This window comes from Arthroderma uncinatum (assembly GCF_011692745.1).
Source record: "Arthroderma uncinatum strain CBS 119779 chromosome Unknown scaffold5, whole genome shotgun sequence".
Lineage (NCBI taxonomy): Eukaryota > Fungi > Ascomycota > Eurotiomycetes > Onygenales > Arthrodermataceae > Arthroderma > Arthroderma uncinatum.
The window spans coordinates 1323365-1348035 of NW_022983867.1; the positions used below are offsets into that span (position 1 = coordinate 1323365).

General features: G+C 48.2%; 6 protein-coding genes across 6 annotated transcripts; 2 read left to right on the top strand and 4 right to left on the bottom strand.

The window, feature by feature from the left end:
• Positions 1-391: 391 nt before the first annotated feature.
• On the top strand, positions 392-1631 carry GIQ15_06800 (ribosome biogenesis protein BRX1; the record flags this gene model as incomplete). Its single annotated transcript, XM_033554217.1, has 2 exons — positions 392-693; positions 755-1631. 2 exons carry the CDS (start codon positions 392-394, stop codon positions 1629-1631), a joined length of 1179 nt encoding a protein of 392 aa, XP_033403732.1.
• Positions 1632-2379: 748 nt separating this feature from the next.
• GIQ15_06801 (F-box domain-containing protein) lies at positions 2380-3495 on the top strand (the record flags this gene model as incomplete). Its single annotated transcript, XM_033554218.1, has 1 exon — positions 2380-3495. One exon carries the CDS (start codon positions 2380-2382, stop codon positions 3493-3495), a length of 1116 nt encoding a protein of 371 aa, XP_033403733.1.
• Positions 3496-10266: 6771 nt separating this feature from the next.
• On the bottom strand, positions 10267-14348 carry GIQ15_06802 (ATP-dependent Clp protease ATP-binding subunit clpX; the record flags this gene model as incomplete). Its single annotated transcript, XM_033554219.1, has 6 exons — positions 10267-11364; positions 11413-11597; positions 11766-12288; positions 12623-13552; positions 13609-14252; positions 14306-14348. The coding sequence occupies 6 exons, from the start codon at positions 14346-14348 to the stop codon at positions 10267-10269; spliced, it is 3423 nt and encodes a 1140-aa protein (XP_033403734.1).
• A 1405-nt stretch (positions 14349-15753) lies between these two features.
• On the bottom strand, positions 15754-17876 carry GIQ15_06803 (ATP synthase subunit beta; the record flags this gene model as incomplete). The annotated part of the gene is made up of 8 exons (XM_033554220.1): positions 15754-15833; positions 15898-16509; positions 16573-16810; positions 16865-17181; positions 17263-17305; positions 17372-17457; positions 17610-17800; positions 17866-17876. The coding sequence occupies 8 exons, from the start codon at positions 17874-17876 to the stop codon at positions 15754-15756; spliced, it is 1578 nt and encodes a 525-aa protein (XP_033403735.1).
• Positions 17877-18313: 437 nt separating this feature from the next.
• On the bottom strand, positions 18314-20900 carry GIQ15_06804 (1,4-alpha-glucan-branching enzyme; the record flags this gene model as incomplete). The annotated part of the gene is made up of 8 exons (XM_033554221.1): positions 18314-18340; positions 18400-19030; positions 19088-19423; positions 19479-20170; positions 20223-20335; positions 20394-20535; positions 20579-20703; positions 20786-20900. 8 exons carry the CDS (start codon positions 20898-20900, stop codon positions 18314-18316), a joined length of 2181 nt encoding a protein of 726 aa, XP_033403736.1.
• Positions 20901-22239: 1339 nt separating this feature from the next.
• On the bottom strand, positions 22240-23139 carry GIQ15_06805 (cytochrome c oxidase polypeptide V; the record flags this gene model as incomplete). The annotated part of the gene is made up of 3 exons (XM_033554222.1): positions 22240-22326; positions 22421-22614; positions 22812-23139. The coding sequence occupies 3 exons, from the start codon at positions 23137-23139 to the stop codon at positions 22240-22242; spliced, it is 609 nt and encodes a 202-aa protein (XP_033403737.1).
• Between the last annotated feature and the right edge of the window lie 1532 nt (positions 23140-24671).

Sequence of the window (24671 nt, forward strand, 5' to 3'; positions counted from 1 at the left end):
AGAGAACTGATGTACTCTTTTCATACTTGTCTCGTTGAAATTGTAACTTGACCATCTTATGACATCATGATGATTGCGCTTTGAGAGCTGTTTTTCGTAGCGATACATTTGTTTGATGAATTTGGAAAAAGCACGACGAAATTATCTACTACTTATTACATCATTCTTATCCTCTCCTCTCCTCTCTCTTCCGTCCTTTCTTCCATTTTTATATTTTTGTGGCGATTGGATAAAAAAGCTTGGATATTTTTAGGTTTTGGAGTACACGTGACCATTTAAGGCGGTAGGGTTTGGCAATATAATTTATCTTTAAAAAAATTATGGTGAAAGAGCTCTTAGAACCTGCGCAAAACGAAATAACTCGACAATTTTCCCAATTGCTGCAGATAAAATGGCTTCTGTTTATAAATCGCTTTCGAAACGGAAGAAGAATGATGTTTCCAGGGATGATGACGACAATGAGGACATGGACGTTGACATGATGGAGGAGTTTGACGACGAGGTCAGCAGTGACGGCGACGAGGACGAGGAAATATCAGACGAAGATGATCTAGAGGATGAGGAGGAGGATGGTGAAGATGAAGATGGCGCCGTAAAGACGACGCCAAAGAAGAGCCCACAATCGCAAAAGAATCCCTCTTTTATGCCTAAAACTAGAGTTCTAGTGCTTACCTCGAGAGGTGTTTCGTACAGGTACGCCTTTCCCCTCTTTTCTTAAAAAATCGTACGTAGTATGGTGCTAATTGCTGAATAGACACCGTCACCTTGTTACCGACCTTACCGCCCTCCTCCCACACACGTATAAAGAAAGCAAACTCGACACCAAAAAATCTCAAGGATACAACTTTCTCCTCAACTCACTCGCCGATCTCCATTCTTGCAATGTAGTCTTTTTCCTCGAGGCGCGCAAACAAGGTCAGGATCTATACCTGTGGCTCTCACGGCCTCCAAACGGACCCACCATCAAATTCAGCGTCACCAATTTACATACCATGGGCGAACTGGGTACCGGATTCGCTGGTAACTGTCTCAAGGGTGGGCGAGGAATTGTCGTCTTTGACCCATCCTTTGATGATAACGTTGTTCTACAAAAGGGAAATGAATGGAGGGGTTTGGTCAGGGAAATGCTACGAAGCGTTTTCAGCGTGCCAAAGCGAGGCGTTAGAGGGATGAAGCCCTTTATCGATCGAGTGATTGGTATATTCGCCGTGGATGGGAAAATATGGATCCGCGTTTACGAAATTAGGGAGACAGATGTGGCTACCGCCACTAAGAAGGCCGAAGAGGAGCTTGAAAAGGCTGCGAAAGAAAAGAAGAAGAAATCAAAGGGCACCAGCGCCACCAAGGGCGGGCCTGAAATCTCTCTAGTGGAAATTGGGCCACGATTTGTCTTGACACCCATCGTGATCTTAGAAGGAAGCTTTGGTGGACCGGTTATCTATGAAAATCGCGAATATGTTAGCCCTAACCAGGTTCGTCGTGAGATTCGCATTAAGAAGGCCACTCGATACACCGCCAGAAGGACGGGACAGATTGATAGAAATGTCAAGAAGACGGAGCTAGGACTTAATACTGAGGGATCAAAAGACAAGAAGGTGGATGAGCTCGATTCAAGGGTCTTGTTCGCATAGTCAATGTTCCCTTTCTGAGTTTCATTTTTTTACTTCCTGGGTCTTGGGGTGGAAACTGGATCTTTTGCTATTCAAATATCCGTGACGTTCTAAAAGCTGGCCGGTGTAAATAGGAGTCCAACTATTAATCTGATGCATTTTCATTCATCCTCCTTCGATTTCATCTTGATATCAAAAGCCAAGCATTTTAATGCCAAGCCCAGTTCAATGTAAATTAGCATTACATAATCAAAATATTCCAGCGCGCGACTTCAACTTTCGAGCTTTCTTCCTTTTCTTCTCAACCACCATCTACACAACAATGGCGCTTTCTATCAGCTCCAGCCCTCTGCGGCTTCGAGACACTTCTAGTGTGAATCTACCATTGATCAATGATCACGGGGATGTGATCACCCTTTTTATAGCCCCCCGGGACGGAGGGGTGGCCTCCCTTTGAACCATACGTTACCGTCCACGGAGAGATTGCTTGATATATTTACCTTGAATAGGGAGCTATCAACTATCTGTCCGTGTCGTTGCTTCCCGGTGGTATCAGAATCTTTTTCTTAATACTCTATTATTTTATTATCCTTTATTTTGTCACCAAACGGATCAGTTAAGGTCAATCTGCGCCCCAAAATTAGACTACACCTGAGGTTGAAGAACCAAAATTAAATTACAGAAGTGTATGTCCGCCTTATAGTTGTAATATACGGACAACCGAGCTAACAAGTACGGAATTACTAGGAACTATCGATTTACTGCCAGAATGTTGACTTATCTATTTCCGACGGAGCTATTGCTCCAAATATTCCAATCTTGCACGTCTATTGCCGACGTCTTGAATCTAGCACTTACCTGTCGCCGCTTTCACGGCATTTTTGCATCATCCCAAAAGTTACCGCTGCTCGCCTACGCCGCAGAAGCCGAGTATGGACCGCTGAAAGATATTATTCAACTTGTGACTCAGAACTCCAGCCAGCCAGCGCATATGATTCGTGAAGCTCCGCTTTCGATGAACTTACTCCAACAAATCGTTGCGGTTGGGCGTGTTGCAAAAAAGTGGGAGGAGATTTATCCTGTCAAGAAGTGGAAGATTGACTTCGAGGATAGACGACTATTGACAGACGACGAACGGTACACCCTTCGTCGTGCCATTTATCGATTGTGGCTATATTCTCGTTCTTTTCATAGCCCATTTTATCCACGTGCATCGCGAGCTGTACTTGGAGTAGTTCGCGAGCGAGCGGAGTTGCTACATAATTGGTCGACTGGTGAACTGGCTGAGATGGAAGATACACGACTAGTGATTCGAGAAGTGGTGCAGAATCACATTTGCCCCAGCAATGGTACAATCCAACGAAAGTTCCACAAGCGCTTTCCGGAGAATGCACAGTCCCTGTCATTTAACATTCACTTGAACTACCCACCTTTGCACGGTTCATCCGACTTTCACTTTGCAGATCCCTATCGCTCGCACACTCCTCCGCACGAGCAGGAAACCTTCTTCCTTGACCCTTCGAAGCACGATCGTCTTGGCGCAGGTTACCTTACCGGCTCAACGAACAAGTATGCCACCAAGTTCCGTTCTGATCTATATCATGACCCAGGCATCGAAGGCTGGGGTGATGAAATTCCACACTACTACGTGGTGGAAGACATGTTGAAACTCGATCCGGGACAGGTCATCTGGCTGAGGGAGAATGCGCGGCTCAAGGAGCAAGTTGAACGATACGTCAAGTCAATCGGAGACTGGTTTGAGAATAACGGTGAAACCTTCGGTCAGACCCTTGAGTGGGTAATTAATGAGCGCGGAGAAGATCTAGATGCTTTCAAAGATGCTATCTGTGACCAGGAACTAGGCATCGCGAAGACGGGTTTCTGATGGTTCACTTTGAATGTTCTATTGAGTGTCCATGAACGGTGTTTCGTGAGATATTGAGCTCGGTTATTTTTTTTTCTCCTTTAATATTGATATACTTAGTTTCCTGTGAGCCTCGGCCTTTGGCTGCATTAATTTATCATTACTCTGCTTTTCAATTCGTTTTAAGATCTCCGAGATGCAACTATAAAAGATTAAGCCCGATAAACGCTAGCTCCTTGAATCCTTTGCTTTTGTTTTTAAGGCTATCAAGTGACCCAATAGGACATTCTTATTCGACGCATTATTTAATTTTCCGCACGAGCCGCCTAGAACTGAGAATGAAATGTTAATCTTTATCATACATGTATGGAACACAGGTGAAACGAGACAAGTAGTGCTGCCATCCGTCCTGCTTCGAACGTCTCTCACAAATAATTGCTCCAGTCTCCGCATATGCCATTATCATTCATATTTCAGGTTTGGTGATTTAAGTTTCTGACTTGTCGAAAAGATGGGCGGTGGAGTGGACAGGACAGGGAAGGCATTCTTAAATATGAGCATGGCTAGAAGGAAGAAGGAAAGCTGCCGGTGGTGAAAATTAAACCCACAGGGATACCGCGAGGATATAGGAAGGGAGTTAGAAAATAATTAGGATGTAAGAAGGACAAAAAAAAAGAAGAAGACATTTCCTAACATAAAAAAGTTCGTTGTAGAATTGGGTCTGGAAAAGAAGGGAAACCGATCATATCCTAAGCCGGATGAAGAAGGGAACGGAGGCGGGAAAAGCAGAAATGTAAACACAGCACAAAAGAAAGCCAGTATATGAAGCTCCAGCCACCAGTAGTACCCTTCAGAGTTGCTTTGCACATTGAATGACATCCAACGTAAACACGTAGAAACAAGGGGGGGCTCGATCAACAGCACCCTGGTTTCTTCTCGGAGTCGGGAGTCTTGGTGATCTCTACGACCTTGCGGTCACCGAGCTGGTTTGCGGAAGAATCGCCACTCTCAAGAGCCTTACTCGATACAATACGGAAGATTTCTATAGAAAGGGCATGGTCAGATCAAGGTTCAAGGCAAAGGTTGGCATACGAAACAGGGCCTCTTACCGGTAAGGATATTTTGGAAGGCAAGTTCAACGTTGCTTGCATCCAAAGCAGATGTCTCGATGAATGAGAGGTTGTTGTCGCCTATCACATAATAAGGTTAGTAAAGGATTGTAGAGTTATATCATTACCCCGGAGAGGATCATAACGTACTCGCAAATTGCTTGGCCTCCTCTGTTGGCACAGCCCTTAAATGTCTAAGATCGCTCTTATTCCCGACCAGCATGATGACGATATTCGAGTCGGCATGATCCCGTAGCTCCTTCAACCACCGAGTAACATTTTCATATGTCTGGTGTTTGCTGACATCGTAAACGAGGAGCGCACCGACAGCGCCACGGTAGTAGGCAGAAGTTATAGCGCGGTATCTTTCCTGTCCGGCAGTATCCCAGATCTGAGACTTGATGGTCTTCGAGTCGACCTGGATAGATCGAGTAGCGAACTCTACACCAATCGTAGACTTGGAATCAAGGTTGAATTCGTTGCGCGTGAATCGGCTAAGCAGGTTGGACTTTCCGACTCCAGAGTCTCCAATGAGCACCACTATACAAATCGAAGGTCGTTAGCTATCTCTCTGTCCCTTGATGCCGGAGGGGGGGCGCCTTCAGCTAGATCTTGGTGGCATGCGGATAGGCGTGCGGGGAGCGGCGACAAACCCTTGAAAAGGAACTATATTATGGGTCATGCGTTAGATCTCATGAACCGAAAGGTGCTCAGCAGCCGGATAACTCACATCATATTCGTCGTTAGCCATGAGGACGGCTGTGAGGGAATCCCGATAGGAGCAGGCAGCAGGGCTTCCTCAGAGTGAGAACAGGGAGTAAAAAGAGGTTGAAGCGGGAGTTGTAGACCGGAACCGCAAGGCGTAATAAGTCAGAGGACTTCGAGGTGCGAATGAGATGTGTAGAATTTCTCCCAGAGGCCAGCTGTTCGTGTCTAATGTTCGTAACAAGAGGGCAGATGTAGCTAGTACGGACGCTCCCCTGACTTGGTGGATTTGACGGCGGTTTGGTTGTTGTGCTTTTACGGCGTAGTCTGCCTGGGGTATATGGTACCTTAATTTACATGCTGTCTACCACTCAAGATAAGGTACAAGTGACTTATGGTTGACTTGCTGAGTAATAAAGACTGGTTATGTCATTGATAGGCCCAAAGTAGTTTAGCGCAATATCAGAACTTCTATGTGAAATTCGATGTTGGAAATGTAAAAAGAGACGACAACGACAACGTCAAGAGAGGCAGAGAAGCAGAGAAGCCTGGGGCGCGTCTCTAGGCTGCATGGCCTCTTAGGATGGACTGGAGTGAGCTGAGCAGGTTACCGCGCTATAAGTAAGTGAAGAGAAACACACGAAGCTGTTCTCATCTAGTTACAGCAGCCGCGCCTGTACTTCTCTACAGCTAGATAGCTAGCTAAGAATGACAAGCTCCTCTCGCTTATTTTTGGTCAACTTGAACGTATCACTCTCTGTTTAGGCCTGTCCGGTTCAGATGGCTAGACGCGCCGTAGACAAGGACGAGTATGATGATGATGCCATCTCGGTCACCTCTACAGCGCCCAGTGAGCCCAGAGATGAATACAACATCGTGGGAGTGCTGGCCGAAAGAGCCACAAGTACAGGGGAACTAGAATACCTTGTCAAGTGGGAGGGATACCCCTTGCACCGGTCGTCCTGGGAGCCAGTTGAGAATTTTGGAGACCCTGAAACTACTCTAAAGGAATGGAACGAGAAGAAGGAGGCAATTAAGCGAGGAACAGAGCCCAAATTTGACCTGGCTGCGTTTGAGAAGCTTGTTAAAGATGTTGAAGAAGCCACGAAGCGAAGGAAGAGAAAACGAAGACTTAAGCGGATGCGCCTTGGACTTGGTGAGAGTGAATCTGAAGAAGAAAAGGCCGGCTTAAAGGGCGATAAGGAAGCCAGTGAAAGCAGCAGCGACGATAGCAGCGGTGAGTCTACGGACGAAAGCTCCCCTAGCTCGGGAAAGGGGCGAATTGAGCTGCTGCCAAAGAAGAAGTCGTCGCCAATTCGGAGGACACCAGTATCTGCTGGTACCAGGGGCAATCCGGACACAGGAAATGGCCGGTCCTTTAAGACAGCATTGCGCCAGGCCTCTCAACCGCCCAAGCAGATCAAGATACCTCCTGCTTCGGCATCAAAAGCAGCACAGACAGTACCTCCAACTATAAAACATTCCGAGCGCCCTACTCCAAAACTTTCCACCAGAAAACTTCCTATCAATACCAAACCCCCTCAGGACAAGCCACTCACAAAACCATCTTCAACGCCCAGTTCGAACGCCAACAACACTGTCTCTACGGCCGTCTCATTTGATTTTCCTGCACGCTCAACTGCTCGTAGGGGTGGTCCGTCTGTGGTGACAGCAGGGAGACGACAACCCACGAAGCCTCCTAATGACGGACTTTTTCGAACCCTTTCCAACCAATGGAAACACCAAAAGATGTCCCGGGCTGAGAGGGCTCCTGATATATCCCAACTTGACCTTCGGCCTCCCAGCGAGTGGTTAACAGCTACAGCAGGATCAACCCTCCCGGAAAGGTTGATATCTAGAAAACGACCCAGGACACCTTCGTCAGAAGACTTATTCGTTGCCCAAAATGAAGATGATTCTCCTTCGAACACCACACCTACAGATCCGCCGCCCCCAGATACTAATGACGCGAATGAAACCAATGATACTAACGCTCTACCTGAGAGAGCCCCTGTAAATCAACCAGAAGTTCCTGCTTCGAATGATAGACTTATAAATCCAGCTCAGGTATCAGGGACTCCGACCGAAGCAAGACCGGCACAGCAACAGCCAGCTCCAGAATTGGCTCCAATGCACCAACCCCAGCCAAGGAGGCCACCTTCGCCAGTTCCACCTCGGAGAGACTCATACGAAGACCCACCTCCACGGTGGGTAGGAGGCAGTTCATGGGCTCCTGGCATGCCGTTGGTCAACATACGGCCAAGCAGATTTGATGAAGTAGGCGACCGTAACCCAGCTACGATTATGCGCAATCCAGAAATTGTGCCATCGTTACAGGATCGAACCGTCGAGCCTCGTGACAATATGGATACCCAGAAACCACGCCAGTGGCGCTCCTTTGACAAAGGTGATGTTCTGGTGTATCTACTATTTGGCGCGCAGAAAAAGATCATTGGAGATGTACGCTTCGTGGGCCTTCATTTTCAGATTAAAAAGATGCTTGTTTCTCTCAAGAGAGACTATCGTATTGCTCTTGACTTTGGACAAGTCTGTTCCTTGGATAAATATCGTGACATGTGTCAACAGGTAGGTAATGAACTCTTTTCCAAAGCTACAAATTCTTATCATTAATCACCGTCTTTAATTATAGAGACCCAACAGAATATTTGGCCACGGCTATGTTGCGCCATATGACGATACGGCTGACGAGGTAAAGGATATGGCGGACTATTTACTTCAGACTCGGTCAATTGCTTTCTGGTCTTCCAACCACCCAGAACGTCAGTGCAACCTAGTCATTTACTCGTCTAAGGCGGCCGAATGGGGCTTTCTCAACGTAAATCATTCCTTCCCCTTTTCTAAGCACCTCCAGCTTGCCGTAACAAGTCGATTCAGCATCGCTGAGTTGACCCAACCGCCACCACCACCACCACCTCCTCCTCCTCCTCCCCCTCCACCACTGCCACCGCCGCCTCTAGAACCAGTACCATCGGCTGAACCGCCAGCTAAGGGCACTCTAAACCCCCCAATAGCTGGGGTGTCTTCACAGACAACTACAAGTGTCGTTATCAATACACCACGATTGCCAGCTCCAGAAAAACAGCCTCATTTGCAAAAGCCATCAAGTCCCCTGCGTGAACAGCTCTCCTTGCGAGAATCTTTCCCATCGCAAATACCACCCCCTCTGCCAGAACAGCCCCCGTTGCAAGAACCCTCCGTACGAGAATCTCTCCCTTTGCGAGTACCACCGCCTCCACGAGAAGCACCTCCTTTGCGAGAACCATCTCCCACACGAGAAGCTGCTCCTAGATCACTGCCCAAAATTAACCGTGATCTAAATATTGTGGCCTACTTCTGGAAAGAATTTGGAATCTCCTTCGAGGAACTAAGTTTTTCTACAAAGCAGAAGAATCCGAAACATGTTTTTTATATCCTTTTCCCCGAAGAGATGGAGGAGGAGTATCAGCTGGTCCAACAATTTTTGATATTTAAAAGAATACCACCTTACTGTCATAGAATTCCGGGAGATTGGGAACGGTTCGTAAAAGAGGCAACCGTGCCAACCGGAGAAACCCAAGGTGTAATTTTAGTAAGTACTATCATTACTATCTTCCCTATGTCTAAAGGGCTATGCAACTAATAGGGTCGTTTATCATTTATACAGTCCCATCAGAAGTTTAAGTCCTATGATAGTATGCCAAAACTTCAGCAACTCCTCCACCACGGAACAAGCATGTTCAGAATATCCCTAGCTTCACCAATCAAATGGGTAGACGACAATTGCCACATTCTACGTTTATTTCCCGACGGTCACGTAATCCTCATTACCGAAGACTTCATCCTTCATGACTCCAAAAATGCACTGAGGGTTATGGAATGGTTCTTCACTAGCTTCCAGAATAGCGAGGCCAAAGGCACCCGAAAGTTGTTTTTCCGGCCAACTATAGAAGATTGGTTACTTGAACGATGTCAGACGTGGCCCGATGAGACGTAAGTGACCATTATTACATTTCCATTTTAGAAACATTGAAACTGGCTAACTTTCAGGTCCCATCTAGCCTATTTCATATCTACTGTTTTATCAAGGCCCTCATACCTGACTATCCTACTGGACATTACAATGCCTATCGAGAAGGGTCTCCCGATAGTCTAGACGGCGAAACCGATGATGAGGGTCAGCATCATCCCATCATCTCTACCCGCCATTTACCTGGTTATGGCTGCAGACCTGAAAACGACCACCCAACTATACCCAGGGGCTTGACACAAGAAGAACGAAATACCGACCACTTGGTAGAGTATTTCGCTGGCTGGGCAATCATGAACGTTGAAAAATTTAGACACTTTTCTGTGATAACTCATTGCAAACCTCTGTTGAGATGGAAGAGTTGGACCCATGTAAGTCATTCCTTACTCTCAAAGATGCCAGGTCATGTCGCTGGAGAAATTAAGGCAGGAAAGCTCTTCAATACCGCTACTGAGACTAATATAGTTACTATTATTAGATCGACTCACTGAATTACCCAGAGTTCCGTTTCAGACACATGAAAGCTGGTATTGAGGCTACCGATGCGAAGTCATCTGGGCCCACGGAAAGTCGGAACGACCAGCATCTCTCCGACAATGTTAATAAAACAGTACATACAAATGGGGCTTAATATGGTTGTATTCCCAGGAGCTTATAAAAGGACGGGGAATGGCGTTTTGTCTCTTGTATAATACCCATCTAGGCGTGAGTTCGTTTCTTCTTTTGAAGTTTACCTCAACTTGTTTAACTTTTCCATCAGAATATTGGATAATGTTCTGGAGTATTTGAAAGGGACTTCTCATTGGCACACATGTAAAGGTGCTAGAATGGAGCAGGAAATTAATAGTAACAAATACTCCAGTCGTTATTCGTTTAAGAGATATGAAATCACCCATACTCCTGTTATATACAAATTCCAACGCCAGGTAATAACGCTTGCATCCCTATAAATTAAGAGCTTCCGCTCACGGCTGACCCTGCAGTCGAGCGTGACCTCCACTCCTCAAAGCTATGTGAGTGGTTTCCGCCCTTGCCTCCCTTCGATCTATCCCCTTTCTCTCTCTTCATATGTTCTTCCCATTCGCCTTCCTCTGCAGCGATCAAGGCATGGAACTTTCCACTTTGACCACGAGAAAGATACACGGCTTTCTCCTTTCGTGCCGCAACGACCTCTGTAACAAGGACAAATTTCACACTTGATCCTGGTGCTTCGAACATTGCATCTGCTAAAATGGATTCCATTTCTGTTCGTAGGGCGCGCGCTCCGGTGGACATGGCGAATGCATTTGACGCAATCCTGTGGAGAGCAGCAGTGGTAAAACGTAGTTCTATTCCGGAAAGGGCAAAAAGAGTGGTATATTGATTTACTAATGAATTGCGAGGCTCGGTGAGAATCCGGAGGAGAAGGGCGTGTGATAACGGGGATAACGCAGATGTGATAGGAATACGGCCAATCAGTTCTGGTATAAAGCCGTAAGTTTGGAGGTCGCTAGGTGTAGCTAGGTCAAGAGGGTTAAAATATATGGGTTCTTCATCTGGTGATGTAGGTGTTTGTGTTGGCGTAAAAAAAGGGAGGTGTTGCTTATATAGTGCTTCTTCCTGAGAGCCGGGGAGAATAGGGATAGGTGCGTTGTTTTTCGCCTGTGTTGAGTCGTTGTGAGACGAGGATGCCCGTAGTGGCTGTCCAAACCCAATGGACCCGCGGGATATACGATCCATGATAACTTTCTGCAGACCTACAAACGCCCCGGAAAATATGAAGAGTATGTTGTCTGTTCGAATATTGTACACTTCCGCTTTTCCAGATGAGCCCGAAGTTGGGTTATATGAAGATCCTCCAGAGGCATTTCCGCCGGGGAAATTTTGTGATCCTCCAGACCCGGGACGAGAAGCGTTTCGTTCAGGTTTGGCTTGGATTTGTATTGTGGTGCCCTCGATTATTTTCAACAACGCCTGCTGTACTCCTTCGCCGCTGACGTCCTTGCCATGACTTACTTTCGCTGTGGCGATCTTGTCGATTTCGTCAAGACAGATGATGCCTCTTTCGGCCTGTTCAACGTCGTAGTTTGCAGCTGCAAGTAGCCGGTGTACGCATACATCTGCGTCTTCTCCGATGTAGCCGGCTTGGGTGAACGGCGTGCAGTCGGACATACTAAAAGGCACTGAGAGGACGCGGGCAAGGGTCTTTGCCATCAACGTCTTCCCCACGCCTGACGGCCCTAGTAAAAGTATGTTGGACTTCTCCAACATGTTAATGGACGAGTCAACAAGAGGATCTCGTCCTGGAGGTAAATTGTCATCATAGTATCTCCTTGGGGAGGAAAGATGTATGGTCCGCTGCTGACCTGGAAACTCATCTACATCCACCATAGAATCGGTTAGGAATGAATGTAACGATAGAACGATAGACTACTAGGCTGCGTCACCTAGCCCGATACGGGGTTTCACACCTTCTACCGGATGACTCTCCATTGATTCCCTTCGTGCTCTCTGTGCGAGAAGCTCTTCATGTTCCTCCAGCCTCCTCTGTAGCTCCTGGACTCTCTGGTAATGGTTGTAGACTGCAACGCTCAGCACCCTCTTTGCACGGTCCTGTCCAACTACGAAGTTGTCCAAGTGCTGCTTCAGCACCTTGGGCGTGACCCGAGGAACACCGAACGAAGGTGTAGAGCCCAATGGACCCGGTGTAGGTATTCCTGTCTCATAGCTGCCCGTATATGGCTGGTTGGTGAAATCGGATCTATGGAACTGGGTAGACTTCCGAGCCGAAGTTGAGAAGCTCCGACGGACTGAGTAGAGGGCGAGGTACGAGAGTCGAGCTCGGGAGTGGGCGGCAGACGCCGTCACCGTCATCATCCCTGGCCGGACGAGCAGAGAGCTGGACGGACAGAGGAACCTCATGGATCGGAGGCTGTCTATTGCTGTGGGCGTGTATGCGAGTTGTGTTGACAGAGGCGGTTGCAGCAAGTCGGTCTACAGCAACGTCGACCTGGGGTAAGAACATGTGACTCCCCGCAGCCATCTTATCTCCACGTGACTCGATCAGATAAAAACATCCTCTTCTCTTCCAACTCCTGATACTCCAGACTCTACTCTCTTTCATCCTAGAACTATCCAAGGTTGTCAACTTGACAGAAACAGACACGTTGCAGTATTAAGCAATATCATTAACTATTTAATCAGCCTATGCCGAGACTCAAATAACCAAAGCCGAGCAGCCGATGTTCTAACCAGCGCCACATTATCATCATTATTATTATTGCTATGCTCGACACAACCCCTGTTTATCCCAAGGCTCGCTCCCTACTCCCGCGCGAACGAAGAACAGACCTCTCGGATCCCACTTTTTCTTGATGCGGAGGAGCATGCCGTAATTCGAGCCCCAGAAGGTCTGTTGAAACTTTGGTTCGTTGACGTCGGCTTCGTTGGTATAAGCGCCCATATCTGGCTCCACGGCAGCTAACATGGGTATCTCGACCTGTGTGAGCTTGGTCGAGACTCTTTCCTGCTCTGCGAATGTGGCACTGATATCCCACTCGCGGGGAATCGCTAGGTGAACCAACGCCTTTCTCCAAGATGGGTTGAGAGCACTTCTGATATCCTTGTTCTTGGCAACCTGTCCACCAGCAACGAGATGTCCGATGGCAACTTGCAGGTTGTTAAACTGGAGTTTGGAAATGGCGGCTGTGAGATTTGCAGCGCCACCTGGGGTTTCGAAGAGCTTTCTGGAGTACAACCTAGACCCCAGGATGTTTATGCCACCTCCATCTTGTGGTGGTGTAGCACCGAATACAGGCCGGAAGGCTTCAGTTGAGGATGGTGCCAGGACATTGGCGTTGGCCACGTTGATGCGCGGGATTGCTGACAGGCTCGCAAACAGAGGTTTGTAGAGTTTGTCAACATAAGCTTTATCGGTCTTATTGACAAAGTAGAATGAGGTGACGACGGCGGCAGCGTTCTGACCACCAAGAGTGATGTTAGGGACGAGATAATAATACCCTGAACCGCCCGCATCACTGAGGTTTGGCATAAATGCTTGGAATTTCTCGACCGCGTCCCAGTAGGATTCGTTCGCCTTGCCGGCCATGGTGATGTTGAGCTGTGACGCGATGGTTGGAACATCCTGGAAAGTCCGGAGAGTGACGCTGGTAACGACGCCGAACGTTCCTCCACCACCGCCTCTCAAAGCCCAGAACAGATCTGGGTTCTTGTATTCATTTGCAGTCACAAATTTCGCCTGGAGAAACTGTCAGTTGGTGTTTATGGGGATAAAAGGGAGGTGTATACACTTACATCTGCAGTGACGACCTTGTACTCCAAAACATGGTCGGTAGACATCCCCTTCCAAGGCCCCAGGGGCGAGTGGCCTCCACCCTGGATATACCCGCCTGCTGCCCCGACTGTGGTTGATAGGCCAATAACCTGTGTGATTCCCCTCTTGCCAGCAGCGTCATACAACTCGAACAGCTGAACTCCAGCACCAATGGTGACGGCTTGACCAATACCCCTACCATCCCGCTTACCCTCTGGCACGAAGTTATCAGTGAAGTTCATCTCCTTCATATTATGGGTCAATATCTGCATGGATTCGGGCCCAGTTGATCGTCCAAGGAAGTCATGTCCAGTATTCTTGATGACCAGACGAAGGTTGTATCTGCTTGCAAAGCGAACTGCCTTTTGGATATCCTGAGGGCAGTGGACGACAGCAGAGTATAGTGGGACTCTGCCCTGTCCGCAAGGAGCCTGTCGAGGGCCGTCGATATAGCATGATTCGTTCTTTTCCGGCCATGTCTCCCAGTTGATATTCTGAACTGCACCTGGCTTCGAGGACCTCCAGAGGGAATTCGACTGCATAGCATGCACATTCTCGCAAAGTCCTCCGTTATATGTCGGGTCGTGGCAGACTGATCCGACGGGCTTGACGGCGACGAGGTTCCCTGATAGGGTTCTGTTTAATGTCTGCCATAGACTTGACGATGGCCAACATGACTGATCTGGTGTGCAGCGGCATCGGGTACCTTCCGGTGCAGCATATGATGCTCCGAGAAGCGGCAGCAGGGCCGCCAAGTACGTTGTACTTCTCATGGTACTCAATATATGTGTCGTGATCTAGAAAAGGGACGGAAGGACAAAACGGGAAAAGAGAACACAACGAAGTTATCGGCACTCTATCTAGAATGCAGAAACTCCAGTAAGGGTATATCTACTCCGGACGGACACCGAGAGAGAATATATACGTCCCCACGCCAGCCCCGGGTTGGAAGTTGGTATTTATGTCGCTTCCGGATGACGAAAAAAGTCTTGTCCATGCCACCCCTACACTCCACCCCCAGCTGTCGATTTGGCCGAGTTAGCTTAACCCTAATTTACTGGCTCGGACGCTCTTTACTGCATACGGAGAAGAGCTGATCGAGCCAGAGAGAAGATACGATTCCATTTCCTCATCAGGCGGCATCAGGAAACGCCCTGTCGAGCTGTGGATGGGGATATCGCTCGTAAACTCCTCGTTTTTCCCACCCAGCAAAGCCCTCCAGGAGGACGTAATCTGTAGGCAGTACCGCCGTAAACATTGCTGCCTCTCTCTAGTTCCCAGGTTCCCCGTAGTCCCAACCCCGGCCAGCTAGAAAAGTTAGTCTCCAGTGCGCTCTTCTGGAGCTCTCAGGCCTCGTATTCCCATTTCGGCATCTCTTGCGCGCCCGTCAGAACATGTGAAGAGCACAGCCCAAGAGGCCCGCCGAAGAGCAGCCCGAGGTAGAGGCTGAGTAAGCGTCTTCATCAGGCAAAGTGTCCGTATATTCCGGCTTGTGAGGCTTAGCCAACGGACCAGAGAGTGAGATATCAACGCCCGACACGAGCTGCTGGCTGGAAGGGCCCCACGGCGTAGTTGCAGAGGGACAAGAGAGAGAGAGAGAGAGAGACATGCAGAGGGATAAGGGAAGGTGGCTGCAGTTCGTGTGTTAGTGTGTGTGAAGTCACGGCTTGAGACGACCTTTTTACTCTATCCGGAGTAGTCCTCCAGACGGATGTTTTGGCCGGTCGAACTGGCGGGTTAGGGGAATACTGGTTGAGGGCATTAGTGAGGTCAAGGCCATGGACGAAGCGATAAAATGGACTTGGTGGCAACGTAGTATTGTTGACGCTAATGTTGGATATTCGCCATCGTGGCCTGGGGCTACGGTTGCAGTGAGGAGGTTACAAGGATGGAAGAGTACGCACACAGCAAAGGACATTCTGACCTTGGATGATATCTATAAAACAGTTCTCGATCGTGGAAATATCAAGTGATGCCCGTCCGTATATCAATCAACTTACAAAAAAAATACATTTCTTTCGACAAATGAAAAAGAGGTTTCCTGGGAAGACTAAATTAAAATGAACAGGAATCAAAGCTTGGGATACAAGGTGAGTGGTTTCTTTAATCTACATATCTTCACACATCTATTGTTTTTCAAGCTCAGCCAAGATCTTCTCACCCTTGGCGCGGGCGGACTCGATGTCTCCAACCATGTAGAAGGCAGCTGCAAATTATGAGTTAGTAGTTATTCAAAGAAAAGGGATATTATGGATGGAGGAATAACGTACCTTCTGGGAGATCATCGCATTCACCGTTGATGATGGCCTTGAAGCTTCGGATGGTGTCCTTCAAGTCGACAAGGGTACCCTCGATACCAGTGAAGACGTGGGCAACAGTGAAGGGTTGGGAGAGGAAACGTTGCATTTTACGGGCACGCTCGACGGTAAGCTTGTCAGCTTCCGACAATTCGTCCATACCCAAAATAGCAATGATATCTTGGAGGGACTTGTACTCTTGCAACATCTGCTGGACACGAGAGGCGGTGTTGTAGTGGTCCTCACCGACAATACGGGGGTCAAGCATACGAGACTTAGAGTCAAGAGGGTCGACAGCTGGGTAGATACCCAACTCAGAGATACCACGGGACAAGACAGTAGTGGCGTCCAAATGGGCGAAGGTGGTGGCAGGAGCAGGATCAGTCAAATCGTCAGCAGGGACGTAGACGGCCTGGACGGAGGTAATGGAACCCTTGGTGGTGGTGGTAATACGTTCCTGCATACCACCCATGTCGACGGCGAGAGTGGGTTGGTAACCGACGGCAGATGGGATACGACCAAGCAGGGCAGACACTTCGGAACCAGCCTGAGTGAAACGGAAAATGTTGTCGATGAAGAGAAGCACTAGCAAACCACGTTAGAAATTTCACCATCATTTATATCTGAGTATTTCTGTAGGAAACTCACCGTCTTGACCTTCCTCATCACGGAAGTACTCAGCAATGGTCAAACCAGTAAGGGCAACACGGGCACGAGCACCTGGGGGCTCGTTCATCTGACCGAAGACCAGGGCGACCTTGGACTCGCCATCAAGTTGGATGACACGGGTTTCCTGCATTTCATGGTACAGATCGTTTCCTTCACGGGTTCGCTCTCCGACACCGGTGAAGACAGAGTAACCACCGTGGGCCTTGGCAATGTTGTTCTACAGTATATTAGTATTTCGAAACGATGAGTATGGGGTATTCCAATAACTTACAATCAACTCCTGGATGAACACAGTCTTACCGACACCGGCACCACCGAAGAGACCAATCTTACCACCACGGGCATATGGGGCAAGGAGATCGACGACCTTGATACCAGTGACGAGAACCTCAGCAGAGGTTGATTGCTCAACGAACTCTGGGGCTTCAGCGTGGATGGGGGCCATCTTGACACCCTTGATTGGGCCGCGCTCGTCAATTGGGTCACCAGTGACGTTCATGATACGGCCGAGAGTACCAGGACCGACAGGAATCATGATGGGGGAGCCAGTGTCAGTGACCTTGGCACCACGGACGAGACCTTCGGTACCTATAGTTCAAGATATGTTAGTATTGGAATTTATTGGGTTTGAAATTGACGCCAAGGCTGGAGAGTTATATCAACACGTACCGTCCATAGCAATTGTTCGCACGACTCTCTCACCCAAATGTTGCTAAGCCGTCGAGTTAGCCATCAACGACATCGAATTGCTGTGGCAATTGATGCGGAGAATACTTACAGCAACCTCGAGGACGAGCTTCTGTCCGCCATTGTCGGTCACCAAACCGTTGAGAATGGAGGGAAGAACTTCGGTATCGAATTTCACTGTACAAATTCATCAGTTTCATCATCAAAAACGAGGTCTATCCATCACCAATGGCATTGCAGTCGAGCTAGGTCGCTCAATTGATGCCAATGGCAACCGGACGAGATGATGAAATTTCTTCATCGACCGTGTTTACGGGGCCCAAACGTACCGTCAACGACGGCACCGATGACCTGATGGATCTTGCCGACATTGGCAGCATCCGTGCTGGCATATCTGGCTGTGAGAGCTTGGAGAGCATTGTTCTTGAAGGCTGGTCGGGTGGAAGAGAGGACAGAGGAGGCAGGTCGTGCAAATGCAGACCTTCCGAAGGTCCGGGCAACGCCGCTAACGCGAGGAAAACTGGTCAGCAAACGCAGTCTGGTGCGTGGTGAGGGTCCATTGAGTGCATTGAGCCTGTATCTTACCTCTTGAACATGGTGAAATGCGTGAAGAGTGGAGGGTGGATGGAGGAGGATGAAGAGGTGAGGTTGAAGCAAAAGGGAAGAAAGAGCGAGAAAGCTGTTCGGGTGTGGTCACTGATTTAGGATACGGCTAGTGGTCACGGTACGTAAATACAGGGATGCGTCTCATCTTGGTACTTCCGGATACGCCAGGGTTTAGCGTGAGGTTACGAGTATACAGATGCAGTATTATATTGTATTACAGGAACAGCCTTCGTAAATGCCTTCCGTCCAGCCAAGTCCGGCTTTTTGTGTGGTGGAAAAATTACAGGTGTCCGTTTGTTGCCGGTCCACTCTGCCAAGTACATCAATATCAATATCAGAATAAATAACAGACTTGATTATGGTTATTATGTTATTACTGGGCACTGTGCTATGAAAGTACTACGGAGTAGAGAGTCTGCGGTAGTCTCTACAGAGTGTCTTCGAGGGCGAGAACCTATATGACAGTCAGCATCCGCGTTTCAGCTTGCATAAAAGGCTGAACCTGGAACTTACCAGGGCTGTTCTCGTCGGGAGATACAGTTCTGCATAGTTTTTACGCCCGTTCCACTCCATATCCGTGGTAAAGAACCTCGTTCCTCTGGCGTTGCGGTTGAATCCTCCAAACTCGCTGTCGTCCGTGTCAATGACGATGCGATACGTACCTGCTTGTTCAACGCCCACGCGGTAGGCAGTGAAGCTGCTGGAAGGATGGAAGTTGAACACCCAGAGTAGTCCGGCCCTTTCAAACACCAGGACCTTGTCTTTCTCGTTCTTGAGGCTAACGTACGCCTGTGGCGAACGAAGCCAGGCATACTTTTCTTCAGTGAGCTGCATCTTCCTGTCGAACTCGTTCAGGAACTTGTATCGAAGGAGGTCATCTTCTGTCAGATTCAGCTGTCTTCTCGCATACCAGAAGCTGTTGTTGTTGCCTTCACGAGGGAAATCGAGCCATTCGGGGTGGCCGAACTCGTTGCCCTCGAAGTTGAGGTAGCCTTCTCCTCCCAGGCCGTGTGTGACCAGCCGGATCATCTTGTGCAGGCTCATACCACGTTCGATGGCGGGAGTCAGCTCGGTCAAGACAGACATGTTTGTGTACATCTCCTTGTCACAAAGCCACATCATCAATGTCTTGTCCCCGACGAGCCTATCATGCATTGTTAGCCTAGTTTTGAGAACTGTGGAGATATTTCAGGGTACATACGCCTGGTCATGACTTTCAGCATATGCGATTGCCTTCTCGCCATGTCTGCGGTTGGTAAGCGTGAATGCCAAGTTGGCCATATCCCACTCTTCATCAGTCTTCTCCTTCAGCAGTTTGATATACATGTCCGGGACTGCCATGGCCAGGCGGTAATCGAACCCGACACCTCCTAGTGCTAGGGGCAAGCACAGCGCAGGCATTCCAGAGACGTCCTCTGCGACCGTGATGCAGTTTGGATAGATTTGATGGAGCATCTCATTAGCTATGCTGAGATAAGTGATCCCTTCGTCGTCAACGGACGGACCAAAGTATTCATGGTATCCACCGGAAAATCCACTATACATGTTAGAATATACCGCATATCGATGTGAAAAACAGGAATAGCACTTACGTTCCGATTCCATGATGAGTGTACAGCATGCTTGTGACCCCGTCAAATCGGAAGCCATCAAATTGATACTCCTCCATCCAGAATCTCAGGTTGCTTAGAAGGAACCTCAAAACTTCATGGCTTCCATAATTGAAGAGACGGCTGTCCCAGAGATCATGATTACCCTTTCCTCCCGCGTGGAAGTAGAGGTGATCGGTCCCATCAAACATGTTGAGGCCATCCAACACGTTCTTGGACGCGTGGCTGTGTACCACGTCAAGGAGAACCACGATACCCATGCTATGAGCCGTGTCTATCAACTCCTTCAAGCCTTCTGGGGTACCATAACGACTGCTTGCGGCGAAAAAGTTGTTGACTTGGTAGCCAAAGCTTGCATAGTATGCATGCTCCATGATTGCCATGAGCTGAATGGCATTATACCCCAGGTATTTGATACGGGGGAGCATCACCTTGGTGAAATTCTCATACGTTGCAACCTCCGTCTTGGGGGATGATATCCCCACATGCGCCTCATAGATTCGAAGTGACTCTGGCTTTGGAGGAGCGGTGTGTTTGAACGTGTATCGCTCCTCCTTGGGTGGGTGCCAGAATACATTATCATAGAGTGGGGAGACACTGAGATCCTGAGTGACTCTAGTCGTCCAAGTTGGTATCCTGTCAATTTGCTCTCCAGATGGCGTGGTCATTGTAATCTACTCCGGTGATCAGCACTCTTTCCCTTGTATAGATCATGGGGAATCGTACCTTAACTTTGCTATTATGTGGAATTGCAAGCTGTCCATCTTTTGACGGAAGGATACCTTCCCAGACGCCAAAGTCATCCTTCTTCAGCGGCGTCGCAGTTCGATCCCATTTGTCTTTTCGTGCATATATTAGTTTAATGCATAGACTGGCATAATAACATGGTATACTCACTAAAATCGCCGATGAGGTGCGCCGCAACCGCGTTGGGGGCCCATTCTCGATACGTGATATCGCCATTGCTCTTAACATTAAAGCCAAACTTCTCGTAGCCCTGTATATATTGATCAGCCCAGACGACTTCACGAGCATTCACCTTTTATAAAGTCCCAGTCTAGATATAGAACTAGAGAACATACCTTGCTGAACTTCTCTAGTCCGCCCTCGGTCTCGTCGATCTTCTTGATCCAGTCTGTTGTCCTTTTGTATCTACTTCTCAGAGCGTCCTTGAACGGCTCGAGCCACGGATCCAAATCAACGACTCCTATTTAAAGGTTAAGTTGGAACCAGGTCGTTTGAATAAGATTGCATGAAGGGACAGATGAAAGTGTATTCCATATACTGACCGGTGCCGTCTGGAGTCTTTGCAGCTACAGGTTCCTGTGGAGAAGTATGTTCCTGCTGAGCGCCGTTGGGCGTCTTTGCAGCCATAGGCTCATGCGGAGAAGTATGTTTTAGCATCTTGACCTTTACTTGGTAGAGCCCGGATATTTATACGGGCACTTCGAAAGCCGTGCAGAGAGCTGTTGGCCGGTCAATCGAGGGGTGTATCGGTCCAAGGGTTGACAAGGAACGAGGGATAAGATAGCTCCCAGGGGTGCAGTACGACGGAGGGGAGAATAGCTCAACAAAAGACAGGAGAAAATAAGTGGCAACGCCTCTGCTCTTGAGTGAGACAAACACCGGGATTACCACTAGCTTCTTATTTTCCTTATCTCCTCCATTCAAGAGCAGGTTATGTGCCTGGGGCGGCACAGTGGTTACACCTTTCCTCTCTCCCCGTCCTTGTTGGCCAGAACGTCATCGCTAAGCAGGAAATCTTGTTTTATCCATCGCCCGGTTCATGCACAGGCGCGGATATATGAATCCCAGTCGTTCGAGCTTGGTTTTATTTTATAGCAGGCCAATAGTCGAATTTAATGATTGGATGTTTTGGATACTTGGACGTATGGACGATGAGCGATTTTTAAGTAAATGTATGCAATTATGGATCGCTGGGAACGAAGTCTGGGAACGAGGCTTGGAGAGCAGCATAGCTATAATGTACAGACGAAAGATGGAACTTGATAACGGGCGAACAATCTTATATCATCGAAGCTCTAACTGACTGGTAAATTGGTAGAATATACGTCGTTAGATCACTGTTTGTTTGTTGCAAGAATCATACGATATTGTCGCCCCACCAGTCCGCCATGTTTACTAAAATAGGGTACGCATACGGAGTACTTTGATATATAAAATCCACCAAATAGTTGGATTATCTACATTGACTGGCATCTCGGTAGCATCGTAGTAAATTGTACAGCATTGGAACACGTTCTAAATGAGTTGACAGCGGACCGAGAGAAACGAAAGAACTATGACTTGCTATATATATAGAACATGAAGTACAGGCAAGAAAACAACATAGGAAATCGAGGGGATGACGGCAGGTGGACGGGGATATATCATCGGGAGAGGGTTGAGCTCCATCCTTGACCGTGTCCAGTGTCGATATATGCACACCTGTAAAGAGGACGGAGAGGGCAAGTATTGCAATCCTCCTTTCAGACAGAACGAGAAAAAAAAAGAAAGAGAAAGGAAAAGAATAGGCTATACAGTCTCCAATTCCATTAATACAGTTTTAATTGTTGTTTTTTTCTGATATTGCACAAGTTGATCTGGAATGTGCGTTCGGGTATATAAAATCCCCAAGGCAGGCACACTGACAAAAACGAAATTCTGTAAAAGAGAAGCCTTCACGTTTAGTCTTGGAAGTCTTGTCTTTTTCTTTGTGGATCTTCGTATTAAGTTATCGAATCTATTTGCCAGCTGGTGGGCTTTGTACAAAACCCTTGCCAGAATATCCTTCGCTGCTGATACCAGTGATGGGGTCGAGCTTCTCTTTCTGTTGGAGGGGAAATATATGTTAGAAGCCATCCAAAGCCATTATCGGAGTGAGAATTTATATGAAAAAGAAAAAAGGTTGATATATATCGTACCAGAGCATATTCGTTTGTAGCTTCTTGCCATTCCTTGGTCATGGTCTTTGGTGGAGGGTTGGCGAGGAGACGAGTTGCATAAAAGACACCGGCAGAGATAACGACGTATTTCATTATCTGAACGAGGATCTTCATACCCTCACCCTTGGGGGTCTCAGCACGGGGGCCATGGGGACCGAAGGCGATCCAGTAAGCTATTGTGGCAAGAAACGAGTTAGCAAAGGGCTTTTCTTCGCTGTAAATAACCAAGGTCGTTCCCTCGGCGCAATATAATGACACAATGGAGCTCAGAGGTCTGATAAATTGATGACGCCGGTTTCAGGTACCCGTAGCCGCAGACTCCGCGAGAAACGTTTCACTGATGCTCAATGGTTATAAAAATATCACCTACCAGCTCGCTTCTCTTGTAGAGTCATTTCCTTCCAGTCAACCTTCATTCGGTCTCTCAACTTCATCCACAATTCTGCCTGATCTTGAGGAGGCATGGCTTCCCAGCGCTTCTCGATTCCGGCGAGGACAGGGTTGGCAATGGCGTGTTCCGAGGAGGCAGAGCGGACCTGCTGTTTGGAGGGAGACGCAGACTGGTTGTTCACTGGCACACGGGCGCTGAGGCAGCCAATTGATGAAACATGATTGCTTCGTACAGTGGTTTTTGAGCATGTAGTCGAGACGGAGCGGACGGTGCCCGCGACGGCCCGTGGGGTGGCTCGGAAGGACATGGTGGCCTAATTGGAGAGAGACGAACTGAGGGAGAGAGGGCGAGGCGTGGATGGAGATCGATTCCTGGGCCGGGAGGGAGAGTTGCAGACCTGAAATCACCGCTTGGAAGAGAGGAAGTTGGGATGTTGTGAGGTTTGAATGATATGATACGAAAGTTTCCGTGGTGCTGACTCAGCGTGGAAATTGCGGTGCTGTGATTGGCTGCGACGTCCACACTCAACAGCAAGCACATATACATGGTAGAAGCGACGCTCGTCTAGAGAGACGATGCACACATACGCCTCCACGATGCTGTTTTCCTCGTTCTCGGCAGAAGCAGATAGCGTGGGTTGACGGCCTAGACTCACAGGATGTTCCCTCCCGACGCATACGCTCCAATTCCTCGTTGGATGGCCGATTCTCCGCGGACATACAAGAAGATTGACAGGCCGACATATAACTGTGACCACGCATCAGGGCGATTACAGAGAGCTACTACGAAGTGTGCAGGTTGAGAGAACAATTACCGGTGTGAAGGAGCGGCGTCGAGAAGCTCTATAAACAGCGGGTATCTACACACGAGATATAGCTTCATAGATCTAAGGAAACGAAATTTGACCCATGGTGTGGTGTCGAATTTGCATTATTGATATGGTCAGAAGTGAAAGAGGAGGGGATAGAAACATAATAGCCACCGGCACGCTATATCATCACAGGAGATATCAAAACACTGGCAAAATGCTATTTGTGTGACGGTGTCAAAGGTCCCTTGGGTTCCCACAGATATTTCATAACTATCTACTTGCTAGCCTTCTTGCCACCGGCCTCTGCCAATACGTGAGACCATTCGATTTCGGATGGGTCGTCGGCCTGGATGCTGACGTGTGGGTGAAGGGCGTCCTTGAGGGTCTGTCTGGTGGTGGCGTAGATCATGGACCACTAAAGCAGATGTCTGTTAGAAAGATATTCTGTAGTTTTATATATCCTGGAAAGAAAGGGTCTTACGAGGACTGGTGTCTCAGTAGGAACCCAGGAAATGAAAACGATCTTCTGTCTGTTTTGATATGTTAGTGAAAGTGATCGAAGGGTGGCCACTGGAAGCATGGCACATATAGATATAAACTTACCGCCATCCTTCTCCAGCCTCGAGCTCAAACTCGACATCCAATGCAGCATATCGAGGGACAGGCTTTCCCTTGGCGTCCCTGGAGGAGACTAGCTTCTCACGGAAAACCTCATAGTCTGTTTCGGTGGAGATATCATCGACGACAACCTCCTTCTTGTCATCGGAGATCTTGAAGATGATGTACTTTGTCCTTCCAGCTCCCTTTCCAAGTCGTAACTTCTCGTATGCAGTGATGCAGTCAGGGTGTATCGAAACTCTGTGTATAGCCCGCACATTAGCCAGTGGACCCAGACATTTCGTTATAGTAATATCCAATCGAGACAAGCGTTTGCCTTGGGAGCCGTGATTCCCAAAAGCTCGTTCTGTCCACGGAACGTATATATGAGGGCGGTAGAGGTAGAGGTAAGGAAGACGTACCCAGATGCG